At 41.8% G+C, this 12,558-nt stretch overlaps 4 protein-coding genes across 5 annotated transcripts in view; 3 read left to right on the top strand and 1 right to left on the bottom strand.

The window, feature by feature from the left end:
• stx8 (syntaxin 8) overlaps positions 1 to 1,370 on the bottom strand; it is a 42,180-nt gene extending 40,810 nt beyond the window's left edge. Inside the window, exons 1-3 of the mRNA XM_037111602.1 lie at positions 1,223 to 1,370; positions 303 to 402; positions 101 to 195 (exon numbers count right to left, since the gene is read on the bottom strand). Coding sequence (XP_036967497.1) covers positions 101 to 195; positions 303 to 402; positions 1,223 to 1,239 — 212 coding nt within the window. The 5' untranslated portion in view covers positions 1,240 to 1,370. The remainder of the gene's footprint in view (positions 1 to 100; positions 196 to 302; positions 403 to 1,222) is intronic.
• Positions 1 to 12,558, top strand: part of LOC119026695 — a 1,024,654-nt gene that overhangs the window by 778,208 nt on the left and 233,888 nt on the right. The window lies entirely within an intron of this gene.
• LOC119026616 (TBC1 domain family member 24-like) lies at positions 671 to 8,101 on the top strand. The gene is made up of 12 exons (XM_037111033.1): positions 671 to 748; positions 3,049 to 3,410; positions 3,581 to 3,783; positions 3,882 to 4,143; positions 4,240 to 4,356; positions 4,597 to 5,013; positions 5,099 to 5,338; positions 5,537 to 5,692; positions 6,300 to 6,363; positions 6,518 to 6,616; positions 6,754 to 7,048; positions 7,158 to 8,101. Exons 2-12 carry the CDS (start codon positions 3,208 to 3,210, stop codon positions 7,346 to 7,348), a joined length of 2,247 nt encoding a protein of 748 aa, XP_036966928.1. The 5' UTR covers positions 671 to 748; positions 3,049 to 3,207; the 3' UTR covers positions 7,349 to 8,101.
• On the top strand, positions 8,237 to 12,515 carry LOC119026768 (zinc finger protein 239-like). The gene is made up of 3 exons (XM_037111298.1): positions 8,237 to 8,384; positions 9,460 to 9,510; positions 9,773 to 12,515. The coding sequence occupies exons 2-3, from the start codon at positions 9,462 to 9,464 to the stop codon at positions 10,885 to 10,887; spliced, it is 1,164 nt and encodes a 387-aa protein (XP_036967193.1). The 5' UTR covers positions 8,237 to 8,384; positions 9,460 to 9,461; the 3' UTR covers positions 10,888 to 12,515.

Raw genomic sequence — 12,558 nt, 5'->3', positions numbered from 1 at the left:
AATACTATTGCCACTGAAAGCAAGAGAAATCCTTCAGCCTAAAATGTCAGCTCAGTCTCATGACTTCCACTGCCTGGAGCATTCTCAGAAGAAAGGATACATTCGCCGAGCCGATGATGCTCGCAGCAAACCGTCTTTGAGCTGGGAGATGTTCTGTTTGAGCTTCTGCAGCGATGCCCGTAGAGTCATGTTGATCTGAAAAAGACAGGAGACATTCACACCAACTGGCAGCAAGCGGAACCTGACTACTTCTGAAAACGTCTGTGGGCAATTCCACTTTTCTGGTGAATGTAATGGTTTACCTTTGCAGGGTTCCCCCCTGTTCTCTGCTGCCTGTTGCGTTCATGAATGTTTTCTGCTATTTCCTGAGACAAGCGACAAGTGGCTTCATAATTCTGCAACCTACAGAGCAAAGAATGGGATAAAGATGTCACGTAAAGCATTAATGACACGTGATAAAACAGCAGCCACAGATACAAAATTACAGAGCAACACAGAAAGACCCATGTTTGGTTATCTGGTTAATGTGCTAATGAACAAAACAGAGGCAAGACAACAATTGTATAATCTGTTTACTAATGTTGAGCAACCTATAAAAATATAAGACTTGTATTTTTAGAATACCATACAATACAATCAGTACATATAAGCTAGTTTGCCTAACTAGCTCATGATGTCCAGTGTTCAGGCTGTCAGAGCGCTTGATGTCATCCGTTTTTGATGCTGTAGTTCAGACTTCAACATACCGGTGAGTGTCTAAAAACCTGAATGAACGATCCTGAGAGCCTCATAAGCATCGACTGCACCTACTGTTAAGTGTTTGTGCTGTTGTAGTTTTGTTTCGTCGTGTAAAACGTCTGAGAATGCGCCCAGGCTTCATATTTATCATGTGACTTTTAGTTTTTTTTTGCATCACCTTTTCCTCTTTCGATTCTGCCAACGTTAAAGTTTTGGGTTGAATGGCTGCGACAGGATTGCACAACGAATCGGGGACCACCATGACACATTTCTCAACACACAAAGAGCCGATTTTGCGCCGTTTTTTGTTCGAAAACGCATGTTACTGCTTTTCGGCTAACGTTAGTCTTTAAAGGTAAGAGCTAGCTATCACTTCAGCTAGCAGCACACAGAGACAGTGGCTAACTGGGTTGTTTAACGCCGTCTGTTGTTGTATATTTCACAGTTGAGACGATTCATTGTAGCCTTCGAGTATATTACTTACCACGGATCCTGAGACATGTTGATAAATGTAAGCTACGAATAGAAAATCCACTTAGTTTGAACCATCCGGCAGTAATCACCACCAAACCTTGTCCTGTTTGGGTGTGACGTCACTACGGGTCACTGCGAGGAACAGTTGACTCTAGGGCCGCGGTTTGTACAGAAAACGTAAACAAAGGTAACAATGTGCGTGAAAGGGAGCACTATGTTGATTTGGAGAGGACGATACCAATATTACAACATCAATGAGGCAATAATGGAGTCTCAGAAATATTTATTTTTCCATAACTGAATAAACAAGCTGTTCTCAGAGGAAAATAAGGTCCCCAGAACATTATTTGAGACAGGACAGGCGGCAGGCCTCCCCCCAATATAAATAAAGTGAAAAAGTGTGAAATTGTGTTGTCCTTGTGTGTTTATTCAATTTAGTCAGCCATGAAAACAAACAGTTTGTTGATTTAAGTGTGTTTAGCCATTGAAAAATCAGTTAGTAAAGATCTTTCTCCTCTGATTAAAATGTCTTCCCCAAAACTACACAGTGAACCTTCAAATACATTACAGATAATTCTTATTTCCTAAACAGCACATGACTTCTGCTTCTGCTGGTTGTTTCTCAGTGATATGTATGGGTAAGCAAGTCAGCATGCAATGCCTGAGTATAACTACACTCCACTAACTAAAGTTACAGGAATATGTTGTTAGGCCGGTTAGAATTTCAGGAACAACGCTGTGGGCGGCTTGTGGTAGTTCTGGTCTGCTGAAGAATCCTGCCGCCAGCTTGCTTACTTCATGCTCCCTCTAACCTTTTGTGGCACTGTGTTGTGTGAGGATCAAGAAATGCCACATCTGTTAAGGAATAGATTATCCCGGCGCAGGAAAAGTGCTCGCTTACACAGATTTGAACAAATTTGCGGTGAAAATCCGAAAGACAAATCTTATGAGTGCATACAAAAAATGGAACCTATTTAACTTCAACTTAGAAAAATGGGAGCAAAGACAGGTGTCGTTTATATTTTAAGTGTATGGTTGATCATTTTATGCGAGTTATTTGCATGTTCAACCTAATAAACCTTTGCGGAAAAAGAGAGGAACGTTTTAATACCCCACTTATTTGACTTATTTGAAAACAGCTGCAATTTACAACTTACTACTCAAAGTAATGGCAATCAGTAATAAAACTGAATCATGAAACCATTTACGTTTATGCAGAGTATTTACTTTGTGCACACAGCCAAAGATTTGTCTCTTCAGAAAAATGGAAATTTACAGTTAGAAGTGAAACGTGAAAGGCTCGCCACTCATGGGGCTGAAGTGTTTGTTTTTCAGCTCGATTACATGTGCAGCCCACATATGAGATAAGTACTTGTAGAGGTGTTGTGTTTCATAACCAAACAGCAGTTGTTTGGATCATAACATAAATGTGTTGTGTAGAATAATAGCTGTTGGACGAATTCTTGGAATAGACTCATTTGGCATTTTGATGCTACGCGTGAAGCAGTTTCGGAGAAAGACCAAACATTATTGGTCTGATGGCCTTATTATGCACTATCAATGTTTTTATAGGAGTGAATGTAAAAATAAACCTGGTTCAAGCAGTTTGTTAATTTCAATAGCAATCACAGTCTGTTGTGGAATGTTAAGTGGATGCATGTAACTTATCCTGCAAATAACAGTTACATATTTGGTCAAATAGCTTGTGCTTAAAAAAAGTGCCTGTGTTTGGTCACGTGATATGAACATATTGTTTCCTTGTTTGTGATTCCATACTTCTCAGAAAGAGAGACTGTTGGGTAAAACAGGCGAATCGCTTGATTTTTTTTCACCCAGCTGGACTCACCACAAATAAACCATACCTCTATGCTGTAGCCTACCTCACCTGGACACAGCCCACAGGCTTATATAAGGCCCTGATCCACTGACGGTGCATTTAGTCTCAGGAGACACAGTACCTTCCAACTTGAATTTCTTTAAAGGAGAAGACTTGACATGATTGATGTTTCAAGAACGCCAGAGTTCTCCCATTGTGGAAACATGAATTCAATTTCGATGTGCACATCCGCTGACCAAGAACTGGGCTCTATTGGAGGCAGAAGCAGGCAAAGGTCGCACTCTTATTACAGTCCTGATGACTGTAAGAACTATGGTGTGCAGCTGCAGGCAGAGGAAACCTGTCTAAGACCTCGCTCCAGGTATGTTATATTATTAATTTTACAGGGATTTTTACTTATGCATATGGATTTTTGTTTTAATGTTGTGTTAAAATTGGATAGCAAACATACCTCACGTAACACAAAAAGGGACTGAAAAGAGGCAAACTTATTACTAACACATAATCAATATGAAATTTACTGCTCCCCAGGTCCTTTTACAGTTATGAGACATCAGAGCTTTACGCCGTCTATGACGTGGGAAAATCTACAGGGGCCAGTCCACTGAGGGTGAGCTCTTCTCTCCAGTATCAAGTGAACAAAAAGGAAAAGAGAGAAGGTGAAGGAGCTGGTGTTTGTCTCGCCTCCAAGAAGTCTAAACCAAAAAAGCTGTTGTCATCAAGAGAACTTAATGGTACTGAAATCATGTTCTATCATAGAAAACCTGAAAAAAAAAAACCTTTTTATATTGCTTATGAAAATGACAGATGTTCGCATGCATATTTTGCTCAGGCAGTAAAGGCAATCTGAAGTCAGTGTCCATGCTCACCATCTCCGAGTCGGACAACTGGGAGATTAACTCCAGTTCGGGGATGAAGTACGGACAGTTTGTGGACTGGGAGAAGATTGACCCAGAGCCAGCGCAAAGGTACCAGCAGATCCTGAAGAGTGGTCACCATCAGCTGAAAGCCATGGGCCGAGAAGGATTCTGGGCCATGCCTCACACACTGAGGGCCAAAGCTTACTATCACATCATCCACAGCATCAACTCCAGGTTAAGACCATGTGTTTTGCTGATACAACCTTTTGCAAGATCAGTGTGTAATCTTCGGCCAAATGGTCTGAATGTGTACTAATGTTATACCTGCAGTGGGTCTGTGACTCCAGACAGAGACGTCTACTATGAGCTGGCCAAGAATCTGTTTGGAGAACAGAAGGTCATCACCCATCCAGTCCCAGAGTACATGGAGGCAGTAGAAATACCCAGGTATGGTATGATGAGAACATGTTGTACACCGTTGTTCCATCAAAAGTCAATATTCCTACTGTATGAACTTTAAACTTGCAAGATAATAAACATGTCTCATTGACATGAAAGACAGCCAATGTAACCTGAATGTGATATGGCAGATATTTTAGAATTTTTAAAAAAAAAAAAAATTTCCACTAATGGGGCTGTGATTGGAATATGACCAAGTGAGTCATTACTTATTCTTCTCTTGTCCAGATACTGTCTCAACAAAGCAGGCCTGAACTCCGTTAAAAAGATCCTCCTCTGCCTTGGCAATTACTTCCCAGACATGAACTTCTGCCCCATTCTGCCTGAACTGGTCTCCCTCATCCTCCACTTCAGCGAGGATGAAGCTGAGTGTTTCCACAGTGTGTCCCGCCTCATCTGCTACAATGACCCCAACAAGCGCTACATCGACCAGACCTTCCTCACCTACCGCGCCTCCTGCATGACCTTTGGAGACCTCGCCAACAGGTGTTGCAGAGGCATCCGCAAGCTGATCGCTAGCTCCCACCAGAACCTCTTTGAGTTTTACTCTGACTGGATCATGTGGATATTTGCCGACCTCCCGTTCACGTACGCCATCAGAGTGATGGATGTCTACCTACTGGAGGGCTACAAGGTCCTCTACAGGTTTGTTTTTGCTGCCACATGTACAACTAAATCCTTCGGTCTGGGTGTGAGATTACTCAGAGGTATTTTGCAATCATTCTTTTAGGGTGGCACTGGCTCTGCTCAACCTCTACAAAGTATCCGTGTCGTCCCGAGTGGCAGACGTGGAGGACTTCAGGACGGATATGAAGAGGTTTGTGCAGAGCATAGCTCGCCACTGCACAGCTGAGAAGCTTCTGGAGAAGGCCTTCATGATTCCCATGGCCACGCGGCGGGAGCTCAACCTCCTGTTCAATGCTAATAAGGACTCCCTCATGCAGAAGGGCGTCAGCCTACACCAGAAGAGGTGGGTTAGTAGAAAAAAAGAACTGCCAGTGAGAGGCACATTTCTAAGACACATTTAGATATTTAAGGAAGAGGATTTGTTTAGATATTTAGGTTCAGAAATCAGGTGTGTGAGATAAGAAAAAAAAAATAGTCGAGCTACGCTGAAAAAGTTTTCAATTTTCAGGTTCTCATCATTTCTATTTCTATGTTCCTACAGGCAGACAGTTGAGACGGTGGACTTCAACAACTTCACCTCCTGTGTAGTGACTGGGACTGAGATGAGAGTCGTCTGGGCCTGGATACCTGAGCGCTTTGCCCTTTTCAGTCCCGTCAGGCTGTTTAACACAGCCGAACATGGAAGAAATCTTGCTTCGTGCGTAACACTTATCCAGTACTTTAGTCCAGTTAGCAAGCTTTTGTGGGACAGAGATCTAACGAGTTGTCACTCTCATACACCAAAAGTCTTGATGTCTTTCAAATCTGCCCGTTCACACCTGTTAAATGAGGCCAGGTCTTGATGGATCAACAACCCCCGAACAGCACGTACCAGCCATGAAAAACAGATTCTCCGCTCTAGTTACGTAACAATAAGACATGTGTTTTCACTGTCAACATGTTTGCTTTGACTGTAAAAGTCAAGTGATGCATCGACTCGCAGTTCAGTGGGGAAGATGGTGTTTGTGTAGAAAAACACCTCAAGCTGAAAATAAATGTTTCTTGAGTGATAAACCACCTTTTAATTTGTAACACACAGCACAAAAAACAATTCTCTATATAGAAAGTAATCATTTTCAGAACACAAAGGACAATGCTAAGAATTCTGACCATTATGGGGCACCTAAAGTCCCATAAGGTGTTTTTTCAGTGACCCCTTGTTCTAACTCTCTCATAATACACAGTGCAGATCTGTAATATTGTTTGAATATGTGGCATGTTGAAGGGATATTAAAGCATGGTTATGTTTTTTTTCTGGCATATAGATTTTATTCACATGTGGAGGGACACGAACCAGCGGTTGTGATCATCAAAACTGTGGATGAAGAGGTAACAACACTGAAAAACATCTGATAATTTTGATGTCTCTTTGATTAAACCTCAGATGTTGAACCTAAGATTTCCTTTTGCTAACAATACCAAGAGTTAGTTCACTGGATTCGCTTTGCATCATAGTGACGTATCAATATTTCTCATTTCTCAGGTTTTTGGTGCCTTCCTGTCAACGGATTTGATTGAAAGAAATAAGCACGACTCCGAGGGTCTTGCATTCTTTGGAACTGGGGAATGTTTTGTGTTCACGGTGAGACATGTTGCTGCTTTACTTTTCTCGAATCCAACGCTGGTTACACACATTCAGGTTTGATGGAACATGCATCAAGTCAGCGGATTTTGCATCTTCATTGTCATTCGCCTGAAGACATTTTCTTCCACTTTCAGCTTCGTCCCAGCATGGAGCGCTACCAGCAGGCTATGGTCAACATTATTACCAAAAGAGCTTACCCTCAGCAGGATCGAGAGAGCGGCAGTGCCTCCTCCGAGATATCCCCCATGACCTTCACCGCAGCCACCGCAACTCTGACCTGTCCTGCTGGAACCCCCCAGGACCCCAGCTACCTGACGATCCCCTTCACTGCCCCGTCAGAGGAACCCATGACTGCCAAAGAGCCGAAGAGACCAAAGGAGCAAAAAGCCTCCATGTTCATAGCAGGCAGCGACAGGCAGCTCATTATTGGTAAGTCAGGTGGAGATATTGTTGGATGAATAGAGCAGCTTTTTGAAAAACAAGTCTAGACAACAGCGACGGTTTTTAATGCAGCGCTGGTGGATGTGTCCTCTTTTAGGTGGCAATGGGGGCCATGCGCTCTGCCTGCAGGAAGACCTACAGGGAGGATACTCAGAGGCTTGTGACACATTCAAGAGCACCAAACTCTGCAAAGGACATTTCAAGATCCAAGCCCTGGAAGTGTGGGGCATCCAGGACTCTATTTCCTTTTCTCACAGTTTATTCTCTCAGTTGAAGGGAGAGCTGTAACTTTCTCCATCGTTGTGCTGTAATTGTCCTGTGATATTTATTTGTGTAATACACATTTATGCAACACATTATTTGAAGTGATTGAGAGAGATTTTTCTCGACCTGTTTTGTACATATCAAGTCAAGTCTATTCGTGATAGCCGTATGTTACTGATATGGTCGAACTGGACTGTTTTATTTTGTATGATTTTGCCATAATTCTGAATTTGATACACATAAACGTCATGCACTTTTTATCATGTGATGATCAGTCGTTTGTCTTTTTCAGTGTCTTATTCATATATCTGAACTACATTTTGAATAGAATGTTATTGTTTTTTACTATATAGCCTTCGTAATGGGGTCAAAAGCAACTGAGTTTCAGACTGAAAACATATTTTTATGCAGCCTAACTGCCTTTAAATTCATAATCTTGAAACTGTTAATGTGTGTACGTTGTGTAAGATGTAGATGTAGTAAAAAATTTAAAAAATGATGTGAATCTGACATGCTGACCGACTACGCTACTTTTTCGTGTCGCTGGAATTATTACGAGTGTTAAGGGCCACATTTGACTCGGGAAAACAAGTTAGTTGTTTGTTTCTTTGTTGTTGGTGGTATTTTGTGATAACAGACAAAAAGGTTTAGCGCAGCTCAGTGAAAGGATGTTGAAAACAAAAATAGTCTACATTTCTGTATGGAAATGTCAGTGTATGATTTGGGTGTATCTACTGTACTGTATCTAGTCATTGTTTAAGTCTTCGTATTTTTTAAATAAAGACTAAGCGGTACATAATGAGTCCTGTCTCCTCATTAGTTACTCTGACACCACAACACAAAGCAGGTTAGCCTATGGGTCGCATGAATGGTCAAATTACGGATTTACGTGCAGCCCCTGAATGTGTCATGCAAGGCAACGGGCTGGTGTGCACCCTCACTGCTGTAGCCTGTTTAGCAAGCTTCTGCAACTAGCTAACTCCAAATGTGAAGTAGGTTACATTAAAAACGCTGCGGACAAAAGATGTGACAGCCTTCGGTTTTATGGAGTATTAGAGAGGTGGGAGTCAATCTTATATGCCCTGCTCAGTCTTAAACGCCTCTGTTTGTTAATGCGGCAACAACGTTAGCTTTAGCTTAGTTAGCGTACGTAGCTCTGTCTGTATGCATGTGTGTCCCAGATAATCATCTACCCTCAGTTTTTAATGCCAGTTCTGCAAAAGAATGACTTGCGTAAACCGTGTAACAGTCAGGGGTTATCTGTCACGAAGCGGGGTCATGCTAAGCTCATCTTTTAAAACTAATAGCGTAGTTGCCCTGCCCATTTGCAGATGTTAACATTCATCATAAAATCAACATCTGGTCTTCGATCAGTCAGCACTGGCTCCTTCCCAATCCGAGATGCATTCACTTAAGTGAATTTGTACTACAGTCTACTAGGTTTTCAGTATTAGTGTCGTTTCGACCCTCATCCCCTCAGTCCTCCTACATACTGTGAGGTACACGTTGGACCCTCAGAAGCCCGAATAATGAATCGCTTTACAGATCTGGAGGGTGGATCATATCCATTGTGTCTGTCTTGCGAGGTGATTTTGCTTGAGAAATGACCTAAAACATGGAGCCTTTTGAGTCCTGCTTGGTTGAAATCATCCATGACCATATATTTCTTTCTTTCATCACATCATCATCATATCATATATATGTAAATATATCCAGTGTGCACATTCAGCTTGTAAATCATGTACTTAGATATTTATATATCTATAACCCCAACCCTAACCCCATTATACATTTGGATTTGGTACTGATATATCAGTCAGCCAATGAGTAAGGAGATGTGGCCATAGAGAAAATGTGTGAACATTTAAGAAGCATCACTGCAAAATAATTTTTCCTCCAGAGAGCACTGAGAAGGTGAAGGCTGTACAAAAACAAAAGCAAATCCACAGTCACTATCAAGACATTGTTATGTGTTTGTATTAAAAAATGATTTTGACCGATCTATGATGTCACTATCAGATTTCCATCATGTCTACTGTCTAAAAAGACTAGCACTGAATCCCTGCCCTCTAATATTGATGTAATCTTCCAATTCCCCTGTTTGCGTCTGACTGTGTGTTTTGTCTAAATTGCAGTCATGGGTCCAGACACTGCATCTGCCTCTAAAACAGAATCTTCAGAGGAAAGTAAGCTTCTTTTCTTTTCTTATCTTTTCTTCTTTATAATGAAGAAGACTGAATACCCATTCAGTAAATTGTCCCTGCGTCCCTAAAATGTGGATCGCAGGTGTTTGTCGCACTGGACTTACTTATGTTTCTGTCTTGTTCTCAGTTTAATAATTGTGTAACATTAGTCACTGATAAAAAGGAATCATTGTATTCTGCTGAGAGTTGTTTCCAGTCAATCTGAAGTATTCTGAGGATATTCTTGGATGTGATTGGTCCTCAGGTCCAGGAGAAGTTGTTGTGAAGGTCATCTCAGAGTCAGACGATGCATCAGCCACCACTGAGCCCGAGAACTCCAAACAGCCAGGGAGCAACATGTCAGACAAGTGTTATCCTTGCTCCGTCTGCGGCAAGGTATTTGACAGACCGTCAAAGCTAGAGAGGCATAAACCTGTACACACGAGGAAGCCCAAGACTCTTCATCAGTGTCAGCATTGTGATAAGACTTTCACGCAACAGGAGAAGCTGCTCAGACACCAGAATTGCCACAACAGGACTAACAAGCACCCCTGTCCTGACTGCGGGAAAATTTTCAACAGGCCTTCAAAGTTAGAGCGGCATAAGCGCACACACTCAAAGAAACCGAAGGTGCCTCATCAGTGTTCGTATTGCATGAAGACGTTCAGCAAACTTAATAAACTCGTCCGTCACAAACGGATGCACACTGGGGAGAGGCCTTTCACGTGCTCGGTCTGCGGAAAAGGATTCTCCGAGTCCGGTCACTGCAAAGCACACGAAAAGACGCATGAGGAGCAGCCAGAAAAACCCCACTGCTGCGCCAACTGCGGGATGTGTTTTTTCAAGGCCTCAGAGCTCCGTCGACACTTCCGCTCGCACACCGGAGAGAAACCTTTCCGATGCACCCTGTGCGAGAGCTGCTTCTCCCGCTCGGAAGGACTTAAAAGACACATGAGGAGCCACACAGGGGAAAGACCGTACAAATGCATTATCTGCGGAAAGGGATTTTATTCCCGCCAGGATCTGAATGTTCACGGACTGACGCACTCGGGGGAGAAACCACATCTTTGCCCCGTGTGTGGTAAAGGCTTCTCCCAGCTGGGCAACATGAAAGAACACGAACAAAATGTTCACATAAAGTCCGAGAAGTATATCTGCAATGAATGCGGGGCGACGTTCACACGGTACAAGTCACTAACAAAACATCAGCGGACACACACAGGGGAAAGACCCTACCTGTGTCTCACCTGCGGGCGTAGGTTTTCATGGAGCCATTCTCTAAGCAGGCACCGGAGGACACACGCACACAGACAGATGTGTCTGAACACATCTAAAGACACACCGAGTTTGGAAGGACCCTCTGAGAACCATAGCAGTTGAAAATGACACAGTGATATCCCTAATTTTGAGGTGCACCTACCTACCTGTTGCTGCTCGCCCTGTATGTCCATAAAATACGAGTCAGGGCTCCGGTTATGTTCTCTTCTGTTAATCTGGTGAAAACAGATTAAGTGAAAATCGCAGCACACTGCTGCATGTGTGGAAGCTCTGTTTACATATTTTCTTCTCGATAGATTTGAACTTGCCTTTAGATAATATAAAAGAATATCTCATATCATGAAATTAATTCCTGTTTATCATTAACCACGAGATCTTTTACAGCTGAAGTAGAGTTGCCCTGCCAGAAGGCCTGAAAATTAAAATCTATTTGATTTTCTGATTCAGCCAGACTGATTAATAGATGCAGTACTGACCGTAATATTAATTGAGATACCAGACTATAGACCGTTGCGCAGTCACCTCTGGAAAACTGGCTTTTAATTTGCATTGCAAAGATTTCAGAAATCGGCAAACTTGTTAATTTTTGTTGCTGCAACTGTAGTGTATAAAGATATGTAGTAAAACAAGGTGGTCCGACCTATCTGCTTTTACCTTTTATATAATTATTTGATATATATGAGGTTGCTTTGCTAGCCTCTGTGGTATCTACACAACAGCCACATCTCAAAGTAGCTGCTAATTTTGGGTAAGCTCGAGCTGTCATTTTCTTTAGTCTTTGGGTTAACAGGTAAATAAGGTCTGCAGCGGTACATTAGTGATGTTAATAATGAGATATAAAAGTGTCAAAAATGCATTTTAGATCAATTAGATCTATGCACTTTGAAATAATACATATTATGTAAGCTAATGTGTGATGCAGGGGTTTTCTCCCCAAATTATTGTAAGCGAACATTGTCATCCGGTCTATAGTCCTTCCTGACTAAATGTCTGCTTTCCAGTGGTGATTGACTTTATCCAATGTCCCTCACAGTAACAACTCCATAGAAAGCACACATATAAACAGGCTTAAGATTCATTTGTGGTACAGCTCACACACCAGTGGCTCAGTGGTTTTCTTGCTGGATTCGATTAAAGAGATTTCCTTTTCCTGCCCTTCTTACATACAAAGTGGCCAAAGATAGACAGTTTTTATACAGTACACGACAAGTTCTATTTCATAATTAAACCCTCTCAGAATTGTTAATGCCATGCTGAGTCGGAGCAGTAACACTATGTTCTTCCTGCGGGTCCATTACCTCGCACCACTAATGGGAAACACCTGCTGTGAGATCGCTGATTGCAGTGCCATCAGAAATTAAAGCTTGATGTTGTGTGATGGTTTGAGAGGAGAGTGCAGCAGTTGTGTAAAATTAAAACTGATATAGTAACTCTGTCGTGTTTTTTTTTTTCCATTTTATATTGACATGTACTGTATAGCATATATATTGTATGTAATCCACTGTTTTGCTTATGGATATATTCTTTATACATTATGCATAGTGCTGTATAACTGCACAGTAACACAACAATGGGCCCCCCTTCTCTTTATAATTACATACTCAAATAATGTTCTCAAATCATGCTTTAGTTATGCCGAAGAAAATTTAAATTGAACTTTGAGGTTTGCAAGTCACTCAGATGAGGTTATCTCTTAAGTGATTTCATATAAAACACGGCCATCAATGAACTGTCTGTTGTTTTTATTGTGTGTGACGCCTGTCTTTGTGTACT

Source organism: Acanthopagrus latus, chromosome 1 (assembly GCF_904848185.1).
Source record: "Acanthopagrus latus isolate v.2019 chromosome 1, fAcaLat1.1, whole genome shotgun sequence".
Taxonomy (NCBI): Eukaryota; Metazoa; Chordata; class Actinopteri; order Spariformes; family Sparidae; genus Acanthopagrus; species Acanthopagrus latus.
This window is presented reverse-complemented; position numbering and strand designations above follow the sequence as displayed.

Excerpts from the sequence above, each read along its gene's own strand:
- LOC119026616 (XM_037111033.1), top strand. The coding sequence starts at position 3,208 with ATGATTGATGTTTCAAGAACGCCAGAGTTCTCCCATTGTGGAAACATG. Across the intron at positions 4,357-4,596 it reads GAGGCAGTAGAAATACCCAG|ATACTGTCTCAACAAAGCAG; the intron begins GTATGGTATGAT and ends TCTCTTGTCCAG. Across the intron at positions 6,364-6,517 it reads TCAAAACTGTGGATGAAGAG|GTTTTTGGTGCCTTCCTGTC; the intron begins GTAACAACACTG and ends CTCATTTCTCAG.
- LOC119026768 (XM_037111298.1), top strand. The coding sequence starts at position 9,462 with ATGGGTCCAGACACTGCATCTGCCTCTAAAACAGAATCTTCAGAGGAA. Across the intron at positions 9,511-9,772 it reads AACAGAATCTTCAGAGGAAA|GTCCAGGAGAAGTTGTTGTG; the intron begins GTAAGCTTCTTT and ends ATTGGTCCTCAG.